The 15,831-nt window shown below is 39.2% G+C and overlaps 1 protein-coding gene across 1 annotated transcript; it reads left to right on the plus strand.

The window, feature by feature from the left end:
- Positions 1 to 1,899: 1,899 nt before the first annotated feature.
- On the plus strand, positions 1,900 to 15,124 carry SLC25A46 (solute carrier family 25 member 46). The gene is made up of 8 exons (XM_041467204.1): positions 1,900 to 2,289; positions 4,030 to 4,072; positions 5,329 to 5,386; positions 5,881 to 5,958; positions 6,666 to 6,766; positions 9,411 to 9,467; positions 9,911 to 9,968; positions 13,028 to 15,124. Exons 1-8 carry the CDS (start codon positions 2,037 to 2,039, stop codon positions 13,604 to 13,606), a joined length of 1,227 nt encoding a protein of 408 aa, XP_041323138.1. The 5' UTR covers positions 1,900 to 2,036; the 3' UTR covers positions 13,607 to 15,124.
- Positions 15,125 to 15,831: the final 707 nt, after the last annotated feature.

The following is a 15,831-nucleotide window of genomic DNA, read 5'->3' on the forward strand; positions in this document are numbered from 1 at the left end:
GTAGAAGGCATGGACCCCACACCTGAAATTCTAATTAATTTTAATATTTAATTTCGTATCAGTACTGTTCAGTATCTTTACCAGTAACATGGACATCGTGGGAGTGCACCCTCAGCAAATTTGGAGGTGACACTGAGTAGTGCCATTGACACAGCTGAAGGACTGAGGGTATTATAAGTCTGGTAAAACACTGGAAAAGGTTGCCCAGAGAGTCAGTAGCCATATCTCTGGGAACATTAATTCAGTTTGCAAAGGGCCCTAAACACCTACTTGAAATTGAAGATGTCCCTGCTTATTGCAGGGCAGTTGGTCTGGATGACCTTTAAAGACTTCTTGCAATCCTGACTAGTCTGATTTTAGGATTTCCACAATTTTGGGAAGACTAAAACTGTGTAACAAACCAGACTTAAACTGTGTAACAACCAGCTATGTTGTAACTTTATGTGCTGAACTTTGCTCCTTTTCCTGTCCCTGAGCATCGCTTAAAAGAGTCTGGCACCATCCTTAGGCACCTGCCTTTGAGATATTCATATGCATTAATGAGATTTCTTCTCACAAAGCTGTGGATGGCTCATGCTATACTTAAACTTGAATGCACTAATGCTGGCTTAACCTAGTGCACAAAATGAGAATACCTGTGTGTCAGACTAAGACCCAGTTGTGGGAGATATTGTTGAGCTTCTTAGAAGATGAGCTGCCTGGAAGGAGATTGTAGCAAGGGGGAGGTCAGCCTCCTCTCCCATGCAACAAATGACAGGGTGAGAGGAAATGGTTTAATGTGCATGGAGAGGTTTCAACTAGACATTAGGAAAAAAAATTTCACAGAAAGGGTGACCAGATATTGAAATGGGCTGCCCAGAGAGGTGGTGGAATCACTGTCCCTGGAAGTGTTTAAGGAAAGACTGGACGTGCCATGGTCTGGTTGACAGTGTCATATTGGTGATCTTGGGGGTCTTTTCAACCTAAATGGTTCTGTAATTCTGAGCTAAGGGATCATTAAAACCACAGGGTGTGGCTCCCACTCCTAAGGGGAAGGAAGATTCATAAATGCTCATGGCTGAAAGGAACAACAGAAGTCAGAGGGTCTGCAAATAATCAGAAAGTTTTATTAGTAAATTACACACAGCATGGAAATTGGTATTCTAGTCCCTGACCTACTATACAAGCACGTGGCAACGGGTTTTAAAGAAGTAGTGTGAAAGGGAAGACTAAAGGAAGAGGTGAACTAAAGACGAGAAGAGAGAAAGAGAGAAGAAGAAAAGATCACCACTCCTGGATCCAGCATTGATCCAACTGAAGGGATGTCAGTCCTGGTGTCAGAATCAATCCAGCTGTACCCATCCAGCCAACGTTATATCCTGTGGGCACCGCTTGGGCTTGGGGGATACTTTCTACGGCCTGAGTTCCCCGTCTGAAGTGTTTCTCACTTTCTATGCAATCAGTTATCATGGGCAGTCTGTTCTTTCAGACCATTTATGGAAATGCGTCGGAGGGCTTTGGGGACCTTGGGTGGTCTGTGTTCCTCTCCATAGTCCACGCCCTCCTTGGCCTCATCCCTGCGCTTGCCGTGTCTGTGTTGTGCTCATCTCCAAGGTCGATATGAAGGATGTTTTTCCCCGGAAACTGCTGTCGCAGATCCGCATGGCCACCTTATGTTTCTCCGGCCACCTCTCGTTCTTTCTCACGGATTTCCCACGGGGGGCGGCCCGCCGGGACAAGGCCGGGAGCGGAGCCGGCACTCGGATTATCCACACACCCGGGCGGGCCGGAGCGCCCTCCGCACCACCAGGGAGAGCCCTCGCGCCCCTGTCCCCGCGCCGGACGCCCCGCCCCGGGTCGGGCAAGCGGAGCGCCACCATTGGCCCAGCGCCCAACCCCGCCCCCTCAGCGGTCACGCGCGCGGCCTCACCGTGGCCGGAAGTGCCAGGGCTGGGCGGCGGGTCTGGGTCCGCTGCCGCCGGTGCGCCCGAGCGCGGCGCCTCCCGCCCTTCTCCCGCTCCCCTCGGCCCCGCCAGGTTCCCTCAGCGACCCCCGCCATGCACCCGCGGCGCCCCGAAGGCTTCGACGGCCTCGGCTACCGCGGGATCGGTCGCGACGAACTGGGTCCCGGCTCCAGGCCCTTCAGCAGCGGCTCGGAGCTGGGCTCCTGGGTGACCAGCCCGCCCGATATCCCTGGCAGCCGCAACCTGCACTGGGGCGAGAAGACGCCGCCGTATGGGGCCGGGACCCCTCTGAGCGGTGCCGGCTCCAACGAGGAGGCCAACCTCGGGACGGGCGGCCCCGGCGCCGGTAAGGGAGGGCCCGGCCTAGGCTAGCCCGGGGACGGCCGCCGCCTCTCGCCGCTCCCGGGTCCCGCTGACCCCCGGCTTCCATCTCCCGCGAGCAGTGACCCGCCGGGCCGGGCAAGGGCGGGCGGGCGGCGGCCCTGGGCTGTGCCGCGGCCAGGCCGAGCGCCGCCCGGCCCTCCTTTTCACTGGCGGTGCTGAAGCGCCGGGGACGGACTGCTCCGTCGCTGCCTGTTGCGCTCCAGCACTGTTCAGCTCCATGCAAAATGATTTGAGAGTGCCAGAATGTGTACGCAGCTTCTCGTTAAGCAGTGTGCGGGCAGCTTGCTCCTCATTGCCCATGTAAACAATGTCCTGCAGAAACACTCCGCCCTCTTTAAAGGCAGGAAGTGCTTTTAGGCTCTTAGAGTGCTGCGGTATTGTAGTGGTGTTATAGACTGCTTGGCTTCTCGTGTTTAAAACATGAGATGCTGACGTGAACCTCCTCTGTCCATGCATGATAGTGAGGGAACTGTGAGACTGGTAGGATTTAAGGCAGCAACTGAGTACAAGGCTTTTTCAGTAATTGCTGGGAAACGGAGTATAAGCCTCCATAAATAAAGTAATTTTAGATCTTCATAAAATTGAGATGAATTAAGGAGAACTTGCAGTATCTAGGGTGCTGTATGTTGTTTTCTTTAAATAAAAGAAGCAGGTTATACACACTTGAGTATCAAAAGGTTTATAAAATAGTAATTTTCCTGAAATCAAATTATGTTAGTAGGCAGGTCTTTCTTTTCTGACCTGTTGTGCAGTGTTTTTATTCAGGTCTTATAAAGAGTACAGCCTTTAGCTAGGCTCCATCCATCCATGCACTGGTTGAAGCACTGTTTAAGTATCCTTGCATAGCTGGACACTACATTTTTTCCCGCTATCTACATGTGGAAGGTGTGTTCATTCGGCACTTTGGAGCACTGATAAGGAGTTGCTGTAATCACTGAATCCAGCAGCTGCAAATGGTATCTTACCATTTTTAGTAGGGCTGCCACATATGTGTGAAGCCCCACTGAAGTTACTGACTTTATCCATGCCTTCAGACTGCTTGCACTCTGAAAACTGTAGGGCTGAGCATTATCTTTAAAATGCCTTTACTGTTCTGATGCTCATCTTAAAATCCATTCTGATAATTCCCAATCTGTATTGTTGCAGGCAACAGAGAATTGAATTAATTACTTCTGTAATTCTCCAGTAACTAGATTTTTGCAAAGGAGTGGAGATAAACAACTGGCTTGAAAATTTGCTTTATCCATGGCTTTTTGTAATGTCACCCAAAATTTTGCCTTCTTACTGTTTCAACATTATTTTTCACCTCAGTTATCTAAATTTATGTTTCAGAATTACTGTAAACTCATGCATACTAAGTAGTTGGTTTGAGTTGGTTTTTTTTAAGATATTAAAATGCTCTCTGTTTTACTGTTCATTTTCTCTGTTCTTTTTTTTTCCCTGTAAGAAAAACAGAATTTTATATATAGGAATATGTACAAACTCAAATGCAGTCCAAAGTGCAAATATTCCTGGGGGAATAATTTTTTTATATCCTTTGTTGCTCAACTGCCATAAATATTGTGGTTTAGTGCTTGTAATTTTCTAATGCAAGTACAAGATAAAATTAGTTTTTCAGATCCTGTGCATCACATTTTCTCTATTTTGTGATTATCACTGCTGTTTAATCTGGTTTTGTTTTGGTTTTTTTCTTCTTTTTCAGAGCAGTTGAACAGATTTGCTGGCTTTGGTATTGGCCTTGCAAGGTAAGAGTTGTGTTCAGTGACAAAGGGGTAGTAAAACTCATATGTGTCTCATAAATCCTACATACACTTCTTTATTGTGTTTTTATTCCAATAAGCCGTTGAAATGTATTTAAAAACCTACTACCCCTATTTAGGTTTCTGTTTTCTTTTAACTGTTGACAAAAAATACTTACATGAATGGAAGAAACAGTTTTTCATATAGAATGCCCATGATGTGTGTACCCTGTGCAAGTAATCTGAAAGTAACACCAGAAAATTTCTTCAACATTTGCAAATTTTATTAATATTTCTAGGCAATACAAATATTTTCTAAGAAAGTGAAAATGTCTTCATGTGTATTACCGAAGTACCCTCGTACCATAATGTTCATCTAAGTGGTCTGAAAGCCATTTTATTATTTTTTATAGTGACCCTGATTATTGATAGTATTTTTGACAAAGTGCTGAATTTTAAGATGCTGATGTCCAGGGAAAGTTTTACCTCTTTTGGTAGTGGCAAAATACAAACTAGCTCAATAGTTACAAAACTGAAGTATTTTTCTATGCCACTTGTTTATTGGAAGTTAAGAAATCTACCACAGATGATTCTGTAGCTTTTGTTTGTAAAAATCCTGGATGTTCTACTTTTCTAATCCATGTTCCAGGTTTGAACAATGTACAGGTAAGTACTCTGATCACTCACGCACTTTGAGATGAAATTAATATTTTCTCTGAATGGCTGCAACCAGGAATTCTGCTTTGGAGGTGAGAACTTTCCTGTGAAGTTTTGATTGAAATATGACTTCTGGCAGTGGTAGGAGAATTGTTTTGGGTCAGTACTGTTTTTGGTGAAAAGGTGTCATCTGCTAGTACCTTCTCTGGCCCTCCTAAGGAGAGTCCTGATTAATAATACAGTATGCAGAATTAGCACAAAACTGGGAACTAATCCTCTCATAATTGTGGTTGTGGTTTGTTTTGTACCATGATACGTTGGGGAGGATGAGATTAAGAAATTGGGTATGTTTTTTTGCTTATAAAAATATGTGCATACTACATATATATATGGGGCTTTTTTTGTAGTGAATGTATATGTCAGATTTCATGTAACTTGTTCCTTGGGAGGCTGTTGGGTAGCATGTTTTTACATGCCTTGTTAATTCACTAAAAAATATATTGCTTTTCCAAATACTGATCTGCTGTTGTTAGAGACAATTAACAAGCCTTTTCTAAGGAATTTTTGGTAGCTTCTCATGCATTAAATGCAATTTTTCTTTAAAGTCTATTTACAGAAAATGTGTTGGCACATCCTTGCATTGTTCTACGTCGTCAGTGTCAGGTATGACTTTTATATTACCTATTGCAGCAAAACTCCTGTGTACTGTCATATCTCTGTATGAAAGTATGTATTATAGGAAGCTTTGTAATTTTTAGGGGGCCTCTGCTACATTAACAAGTTTTTATTTGTAGAATACGTGTTTTCTATTCTGTAGTTTAGCTTATTTTGAAAAATCTTGCTCATTTTTGTTTGGGCAGTGGAAAGCAAATTACAGCGAGTGTTTTGGGGTCTGCAGAGCAACTTCCAGATCCCTATTTACAAGCAGAATGCTTTGTTGAATAGGTTCTGATTTGTGTATGGTTTATTGTTTAAACTTTCAGCATATGAATACTTAAAAGGCCTGCCCATTTCCCTAAATTTCAGTGAGAACTTGCTCATATTTTTAGCTGATCTTTACAGAGATAAAAATTCTTGTATTTGAAACACCTTTATCCTTCGTAGTTGTATCATCTGCAAGTGTGTTTCTAAGACTGCCATTATTTATATTTTAACAGGTTAACTATCATGCACGGAATTATCATCTCACACCGTTTACGATTGTCAATATCATGTACTGCATCAACAAGACACAGGTTAGTATTTGGTGTCAGGCTGTATGTGAGCACTGAGAGTTCCTACAGCATGCATGTATGTTGAAATCTCTTAAGTGTTTATGTAGGTGGTGCTGGAAAGTATGGTTGTTCTCAGGGTTTGTTATTTTTATGGTTACAGAAATGTGTCAAGAAGATCAAGTAAACCATTATTTTTTTCAGAAGTCCAGTGCTTAGTGGGGAATGATTTATAGATGTTAGAAAACAAACAGTCCCTGAATTTTTTTTTATTAGGTTTCTAAAAGATCATTAATCATTATGTGGATAATAATCATTATGTGTTATTGTTGAAGTGACTCCTTCCAAAGGTAGTACTGAATATATTTCCAATTCTGCAGGGGAATGGCAATCCTAAAACTCAGATCAAAAGGCAGGAAGAAATGCTTAATTTTGAATATCTTATGGGTGTACTTTTGACATCTCAAGCTCATTTTGTCCATAAAAAATGGTGTTAAGTTTATAATACAGAGTATTAACAGTGGGAGACATGCCTCCAAAATTATTGTCAGGTCTTTGAAATTATTGAAAAACAAAAACTTCTTCATATATTAAAAAATGAGTTGTTACCCAAGTTTAATGACAGAGTTGGACAGTAGAATTGTGGCCCTGTGTGGTCTGAATTTACTGAAATTTTTTACTAATAAGTTGAAAATATTTTTGAGTTTTATGTTAGATATTTCAACACACAGGGTCCAAGAGCTCTCTGGAAAGGAATGGGCAGCACTTTCATTGTTCAGGGCATAACCCTGGGAACAGAAGGCATCATCAGTGAATTTACACCTTTGCCAAGGTATTGCATGTTTTTTTTTTACCATTTCTAACAAATCAATAAGTTGTTGAATTATTTGCAAAGTGTTAGTAAGGCTGTTTGAAAAATACTGCTTCATGAGAATAACCAGACATAAATAGGTGTTTCCAAACAGTGTGGTTGTCTTGGAAAAGAAGACCTTATAATCCATAAATAACTTGATTTGTTTGTGTCTGCTTACTTCTCTGGCTTAGACATGCTGCAGCAAATTGATCTTTGGTATTCAACTCTGTAATAAAACCCCATAATTTTCTTCTTTTATTTGGGTGTTTATTGTGTGGTAATAGCAAATACCATACCTAAGGTAAAAATTCCTGGTCTTATTAATCTAAATACAGAAAACTTGCACAGCTAATGAGCTAGCACTGACATTTTGCTGAATATTTGCACTGTCCTTGCAGTGGAGGAGGGAGAACAGAATGGCCTGCATTAGTGAATGAGAAGACATGGTATATGGGCGTCCGTGTTACTGGCAGCTTTGTCTCCTGCCTTCCTTGACCAACAGCTATATGTACCTTTTTCAGTATTCCCATAAAAAAAGACATTAACACTAAAAATTACCGACTTCATTTAAAGAGATAGTAATCATTCTACATCACTATGTCAACCTTCTGCTGCGAAGGTTTAGTAGTTTTTTACTAAAAATAATCAGGGACATGGACATTACCCTGGGTTTGAAAAGAAGAAATATGGTTAGGATGAATCAAATACTGTTATGATTCATGTATCCATACTAATAAAAATAGGCATTTGCAAGTTTAAAAGCATTAGCAAAAGTGTTTCACATTTAAATTGTACAGAGTGTGTATAAGGGTTTTGGTCAGCTCTGTTTCATAGGTAATTGAAATTTTCAGGCCTGTGCTTTCCTCCAAGTGTGTTTTAGATACAGCTCTAGGGTATGCTTAAGTTCATGAGATGTGATATAGTGTTTATATCTTCATAGTTCTGAATTCTCACAAATGTGAGCTTTCTGCTTGTGGACCAGTTCAGTAGTTTGGAAAGTAAGCTGGTGCTGCTGCCAGAAGAATCAAACCTTTCGCTGGAACCAGCTCATTCCTTCTTCTGTGCTACTCCCATCTTTGTGGAAACACAGTGTGTGAATAGTCAGGAAATTAACTGGACTGTGAAAGTGATCTGGCTAAAATGGTTTTCTCCTACATGCACCACCCCACAACAGTTTTCTACTGAATACTGTCTCTTTCTTCTTAATGGTGGCTTGCATGTTTGGGTGGTCACAGAAATGAGAAGGTTATTGCTTGTAGCAGCAGTGTCAGCAAATCTGATTTAAAAGGTTATTTAAATGCATTATCAGGGTCCAAAGAACACGGAGAGGTGAAGTGTCAATTCTAATTCTATGCTATAGTTACATGAAAGAATAGTCCTGTTTTAGGAGAGGAGGCCAGAAATGGGTGTGAACATTTTGTACTACCAAACTTGCTATGTAATTGTTCTTGCACTGCAGGGACAGTTATGCCATGTGGATTGACAGATTAGGCTTTCACGCATTAGTTTGGCTGTTTTAATTTTCCACATCATTTAAGTATTATGGGTAACTGGATGTGATCCAAGTGTCTGAAATATATAATGGTAAAAATGATCTTCTGTTCCTGTTGAGTATTGACCTATGTATTTAAAATGTGATAGCTAGTAACAACACACAATTCTTCAGAAAGAGTTAAATCTTGCCTTTCTTGGATTAGGGTTAACTACAAGCAGTGTCTGATTGTGATTCCTGGACAACACTTGAAGCTGAAAACGTTATAGCTTGTTATTAAAAATGTTGTTATTAAAGTCTAGTGTGCCCAGCACTTCAGACAAGTATCTATACCTCATAGCTAGAGTATTGACAATATGCACTGTCAGTACATGTGGCATTTGAATGGTATTACATTCAAATGTGGGTTTACATTTTCTGTCAAGTGGACTGTAAACATTTGCTGTTTGTATTTTGAAGTGCGTAACTAGAAATACTACTTCAAGGAAATATTTTTGATGTCACCTTTGTGTTAAACACATGGGTTTTCTTATTTTTTGTCAGAATATGCTAAGGACTGGTCATAGGACAAAAAACTTCAGTTATGTCTATACGGAATTACTGTGCAACTTCTAGCCTGACCTCTTGTACTTTTAATCAAGTTCTTATCGAACCTGAATATGATTTATATTTTCTGGAAAGAAATAACAACAGGGTAGACATAACCTAAAGGACAAAAGAGCGCAACCAAACCAAAATGAAATAAAAATGATTTCTTGATAAAGGAAAAGTAGGAAGATTTTAAAGTACTCCATTGTTCCCTGAAAATTGCTTCAAGCGCTTATACATAAGGCTGCTAAATAAATGCAGAACTGATTAAAATCAATTGCTGTGAGAGCTGCAAACATCTGAGCAATTAATAACTGAAACCTTTTTTTTGGTAGAATATCTGACAGGCCCAAAAAACTACTTGAACTTAAGCATGATTTACTAAATGTTTTGCTGTGTCTTTCCAATATGGGAAATACTTCAACATGAATAGTAGAACACCAATATGAAGACTGACGACAGGTTGTTGACACTCATGGAAGAATTGCTTGAGAATTACGTGTGGATGATTATTCATTTTGTGGTAAATACTTCTCTTTTTAGAGAGCTTTCACATAAATGGAATCTCAAGCAGATAGGTGGACACCTTTTACTCAAAGGGTAAGTATAGCATGTGTCTTATGTCTTACTATCTAAACATAATAAAACTACCAAATGGACATAAGTTTAGTCTACTGCTGCATTTTTTTGACAAGATGCTAACAGTACTTTTCAAATGCTGATTTTTTGAACAATCTTGATTACATACACCACTTTCACAGGTTTTCTCATACTAGATCCCTGTGTCTGTGGAACTCAACTAAATTAAAAGATTAGACTATTTTAGACCTTAATCAGTCTGGTCACATGGAAATAGAATTTAACTAAACTTTTGACTGAAGCTTATCTCAACATGTTGGCATACAGTTTTAGTAATTGAGTTATACTTTGTTAATTTTCTCTCAGGGATAATTTGATAGATAGCTTTATCAACTTACAGGTGCTTGTTTGGCTGAAATTCTAGTATGTCATTATGTTAATTCTTACATTGTTAATTTCTACAGGTTAACACATGTGATAGCAATGCCTTTTTATTCTGCAAGCCTGATTGAAACTGTACAGGTAACTTAAATATATTTGGAACATTTAAAAAGATACTGTTACTCTTTATAGATTAGATTACGTGGAGAGATGAATCTTTGAATTCAGGTATATGTTGCAGTAGTTGCATTTGTTTTGCTTGAGGTTATGTGACTTAGCTGAAATGGGTGTTACCTATGTAGGGTATATCAATGTACTATCTTAACTCTAAATCTAGAATTAGAAAGGACATTTAATGTAGATGGTTGGAATATATTGTATATGAAATAGGGACATGCTATATCTGTGTGTTCCAGCAGATAAAACATAAAGTAGTTTTTCTCATGTAAGATTTTTAAACTTTGCCTTTCTAGGCATGTTGTTACAATGACATCTGTCCCCTACAAAAACTGTAAAGTTTTTTCCAATAGTTCAGTGGGGATTTTTAATGAAATACTCAACTCTACCTCCTCAGGACTGTTTTCATTCAATCAGCTTTTTACTTTTAATCTTCATCTAATTCTTCCTTAGCCACAAAAATTAAAATCTGGACCTGTGACTTAGAATACGTCTTAGCTTGTTTTGTAACTGTGCAGAGTAGCCCACAGCACTGTGTTGCAGACTGCCTGTCTAGGTGTTGCATCTCTTTCTGGAGAAAGACAAGGGTTAGCTGTGCAGTAATGGTCCAGGATAATTCTCCCATCCCTCTCTGTATAATGACTTGCTCTTACGTGGTATGACAGAGTCTCTGTGCAGCTAATGGAACTCTTTCTATAGAGTGAACTCTCATATGGAGGGTGCAGGATAGTCACTCATGTGTCACGGAGTCATTATTAAAATAATAATTTTCATTCATAGCATGGGCAAGTTGTATGTACTGTCAAGACTAGTTTGCTAGTGTATGTGTCCAGAATGGTGCTTTTTCTGGGTAGAAGGCTGACTTCTGCAGTTTCTTAGTTTCAGCATGTACTTTAGAGGCATGGACAGGGGCAGGATTCTGGTGTGGGCAGACGATCCAAGCTGAAATGAGCCAGAAGGTATTAGGAGAGCTGTTCTGTCTGAACTGGCTGCATTATGGATTAACAGGACAGATGAGATTAAGCATCTGTGCAGGGAGAGTTATAGACAGACTCCCAGCAACAAACTCACTTCCTCTGAAGATACTCTGTATTTTAGAAACCTTCTTTCCTCATGGGATCTCTGGTTTGGGGAATATTCAGGGGACTTAGCTGGTGTCATAATGGGAACCTGGCTGGAACTCAAATTCTTTATTGCTGGGGAATGGCTCTACCCTGAGCATGCCATAATTTTGGAACTAGAAACAATCGTGGAACACTGTCAGTGTTTCTGGAGTTCAGTGCAGGCTGCAGAATGGAATGTTATATCTTACTGCTTATATTTTTGTCTGAAAGGATGTTACATTACCTGTGTTGTTGGGCACAGGTAAATTTTTTACCAATAAAAGAGAACATGATTTAGAGCCTGTCTTCTGTTTGCAAGTATAAAGTTCCTTTGCTAGAAAGCAATTTAATAGGAAAACAATAAAAAAAAATCTCTCTCAGCCTTTTAGGTAGGTGATCTTCTCTGTAATGGATTGGTTATGAAAATTCCACTGAGATCTGAGAATTTTAAGATTAGTAGCTTCAGCTGTGTGCAAGTATTTTAGTGAAAAAGTGTGTGTCTGTCTGTGTGTGTATGTGTATGTATGCTGTACAAAATGTGTTCTTGATTTCCTGGAAACATTATCATTATTTTATTAGAAACACAGCAGAAGTAATGATAGTGTTTGTGAAGATTTTTATGTTGTATCAGTCGGTGCAGGGGAGCAACTTGGCTTGCCAGGTTTGCATTACATTCCTGTGCTGCAAGAAGACAATGACCAATGACAAACCGGAAAAGTTGAAGACTGTTGAATTTCCTACTAGCAGGTTTATATTGACTTTTACGGTCTTAATTCTGATAAACCATTCTGTTTAACAGTATCTGTTTGACACTTATCCAAGTAAATACATTTCATCAAAATAGCTGTAAATGGTGGAAATTTGTAGCTGTTATATTTGTTCTTGTGTCATTAGCATCTCAAACCTCTTGGTGGCGTGTTAGGCCAAAGCAGGAGTGGTTTTGGAGTGCAGTGAATGTAGTGATGTGGGACAGAAAAAGAGTCAGTAGGGGTTGTGCTGCTTAACTTGTACTTAAAGTCTGCAACAGCATTATGTTCTCAGGCATTTAAACTAGTTTATTGCCCACACAGAAAAGACCATCAAGGCTCTGCAGGCTATTTAATATTTCCTCAAAATACTGAGGAATATTCTGGTGGTTTATTCTGGTGTGAGGTCAGGACATGGACCACATGGACTCAGAGACTTGGGCATTTAGGAGAACACCGAAGTCTTGAATTTTGGGTGTAAGCCACATGATAAAACACTGGAGTATAACTATTAGTAGGGGAAATAAAGTTTTAAACTTAATCCTACCCTCACAGGTGGATTGTAACACAGCAAATAATTATTACAGGATTTTTATTTTCAGCACATGAGTAGAATAATTATCTCTTCACTAAGAGACAGCATGGGTAAAGAATACTACTTTAAATGCATATAATGCCATGAAAACATTCAAAACTGAACCTATTAAATTCATGTAAAAAGTGACCTTTCAACAGTAGTTACAGAAGTCTTTGCTATGTAGATTCAAGTTCAAAGGTTATAGTCAATAGTCTTTAAAGTAAAGGAATTTTGGGTTAAATAAGTACTTCCTGGCATTTTGCTCCAGATGTAGACATTAGAAGTTCGTGACTGTTTTGCATTCTGATACTTTCAGCAGTAGGCTGAAAGTTGCATTTCTTTGGTAGAAACACAGATAACTGCAGTATACACTAAAAAACTCACCTCTTTAAGATGGGTTCATTCTTTAAAAACAGGCTTAATTGAATGCTGTGAAGAGTGTTATAACAAGGGACTTTCATTCGTACAGCTGTGTAGACATAATAGCATGCAAGTGTTTAACTATTTTAAAAGGTTCAGCAGTGATATGTCCGAGTGGATGTCAGGATGTTTTTGAAGTGCTCAGCATGAGTTGTAACTCCTTGTTTGTGCTTGTAGAGTGAAATAATTCGAGACAATCCTGGCATTCTGGACTGTGTGAAAGAAGGAATTGGCAGAGTCGTAGGCTTGGGAGTACCCCATAGCAAGCGTCTCCTTCCTCTGATGGTCCTGACTTTTCCCACTGCTCTACATGGAGTTCTTCACTACATCATCAGTTCCATCGTACAGAAGCTTGTCTTGTTTGTTTTGAAAAGGGATAATTCCCACAACCTTCCAACTGAGAGCTCCACTTCTGTACAGAGCATGCTGGATGCGTATTTTCCAGAACTTATTGCTGGCTTTGCTGCTAGCCTTTGTGCTGATGTCATGCTTTACCCACTGGAAACAGTTTTGCACCGCCTTCATATTCAAGGGACACGCACAATAATTGACAATACAGACCTTGGCTATGAAGTGCTTCCAATCAATACTCAGTATGAGGGAGTAAAAGACTGCATAAATACTATAAAACGAGAGGAAGGAATGCAAGGTTTTTATAAAGGATTTGGAGCTGTTATAGTACAGTATACCTTGCATGTGGCAGTTTTACAGCTTACCAAAATTATTTACTCAACACTGCTTCAAAATGTTTCTTAATCTGTCTAGGTCTCAATTTAGCACATTGACATGTGCTAAATGATTGACATGATTGACTTGCTAACCTAGTTTATTCTTCAAATGGCTTAGAGAATGAACTTTGGGGAATCCACTCTGTGGATTCTCCTTACACTGTAGAACAACTTGTTTTAAAAATGGGGATATAGTTTCCGAAGTGTAATTAAAAAAGGACTGTTTAAAAATTACAGACACAAATTGAATATGTCATATGCAGTCATACAAAGGGGATCAGATTTCAAATGTGATTGCATTGAGGATTTACTTTTCCTCTTACCAGTTCACTGACATAAGGAATGCATATGAATTGTTAGTATCTGCTTTATAAGCATCACATCTGATACTTAAGATGGACTGTTAAGCAGTTGAAAAGAATTTATTTTCTTAAGTTATAAGAACTTGCAGTTAGGGGACTGATGGCTTTACTGGTCTTTTAAAAATGTTTCCAACTTCACTGTTAATAGAACTGCAAGTAAAATAGAAACTGTGAAAGTTACTTAAGTAGACTTAAATGTTATCATTTATAGGTATATAGAAGACTTATTTTGCTGCAGTGTGGCAGAAGATGACAAATGGGAATCTCTTGCTTTGTATAAAAACAACGAGAAATGGGTGTGACTCAAAACTGCACAGAATGCAAATTTGGCTGTCTTGCAGTTTGTTTGCAAGGCTTACAATAACTGTGTGAATAAAGCAAAATAGAAATTGATGTGTGTATGTGTTAAGTGCCATTTTTAGTTGACTTTCCACTGACAACTTCAGGGTTTAGTTTTACTGTAATGCTCCATATGAGAGTGTAATAATCATACGAATCTGTGTAGTAGTAGTGGTGTTCAAAGTGTACAGAAAGCCTAAGAAAACAATTGGCTGTTCCTAGAGTTTTTATTTTGTTAGATTGGAGGAGTGTGTATAAAATTGTCTCCTTAACTATTTAGCACTGATGTCTGTAATTTAAAATCTCTGCTAGTTTAAATATTTTGTGGAGCAGAGCTAAGTCTGTTTATGTGCAAAGGAAACATTGAAATAAATCATTTTTGCCCTCTCCCCCTTCAGACTCAGCCTGAAAATGATTTTTAATCATTTTAAATAACCGAATCCTTGGTTTCTTCAGTAAATATGGGGGCTGGGAGATGGTTTTTGCAAATAAAACAAGCATGTGGAAAGTCACTTTTAAATTGTGAGAGGCCGCTGCTTTTTTCACATTCATGTGGCAAGTCTGTTTTTGTGAATGCTGTAAACTGATCTGCATTTTAATCATTAATCATTGTGTAGTTACCACTTATGGAAAGTAGTCATGGTAAAATAATGCAGAGATGTTGCTCTTTGTAAGTTCTGACTTCATATCAGGTCTACTTTATTATTAATCTAACTTTCATGTATTTTAAATGCCTAAGTGTTGAAATGGAGAGTATGGTGAACTTGGAAACTGGATTCTTTTGAAATATTGTTGATTGCAATTCTAGTGTATAGTGTATGAAATAAAATGAGAATTCACTGTAAGTATTATAAAATAATTCACCAGAGAGGCATGTAAAGGAATCCTGTTTTGTGTGTTCTGTTTTACTGTATAGATTTCAGAGTGGCATTTTCAAGTTCCTCAACTTTCGTAAGTGCAAGAACATGATGAATTCAACTACATGCAAGAGCTTAGGTAAAATACTCAGTTCCTGGGTTGGTTTCTTGAAAAATTTCTATGAGTATTAGGATGACTGTGCCAGAGAATCATCCAGACTGGAAAGGACCTCAGCAGGTCGTGCAGTTCAAATTCCTGCTCTAAGCAAGGCCAACATTGACTTGTACATGCCCTTGTCCACTCAAGTTTTTAATACATGAAACTGGCCTTTTCAAATGTGTTAAATTCAGCTGTAGCAAACAATTTTATCACAATTGCCTTGAAGGAATAACTGAGTGCATCTTGCAGTCCAGCACTTCCAGAGGTATCTGTAAAATTGGCCAGTCCTGTTTTTCTAGGCATAAAATTCTAGGGCTTTTTCCCTTGTGAAATGGAGGACTTGCCTTTATATATCCTTCAAGAGGGAAGATGAGTTCTCAAGAGTGACACTAGAGACTGCTATAATATTTTATTGTATCAAAGACTTGGTTTCATTGGTGACAGTTTTACAGTTGTAGTCTAGGTTCTTAGGTCTGTAAGCAGGGTGAGAAAAAATGCTGTCAGTGTAGAGCAGCTGTTCTGTTGTGGAAAAAAC

The sequence above is a fragment of the Pyrgilauda ruficollis genome, unplaced genomic scaffold (assembly GCF_017590135.1).
Source record: "Pyrgilauda ruficollis isolate IOZ18807 unplaced genomic scaffold, ASM1759013v1 scaffold202, whole genome shotgun sequence".
In the NCBI taxonomy this organism is placed as follows: Eukaryota; Metazoa; Chordata; class Aves; order Passeriformes; family Passeridae; genus Pyrgilauda; species Pyrgilauda ruficollis.

Coding starts and splice junctions, on each gene's coding strand:
- SLC25A46 (XM_041467204.1), top strand. CDS start 2,037: ATGCACCCGCGGCGCCCCGAAGGCTTCGACGGCCTCGGCTACCGCGGG. Junction 5,387..5,880: donor TTCTACGTCGTCAGTGTCAG/GTATGACTTTTA, acceptor ATATTTTAACAG/GTTAACTATCATGCACGGAA. Junction 9,468..9,910: donor GGACACCTTTTACTCAAAGG/GTAAGTATAGCA, acceptor TAATTTCTACAG/GTTAACACATGTGATAGCAA.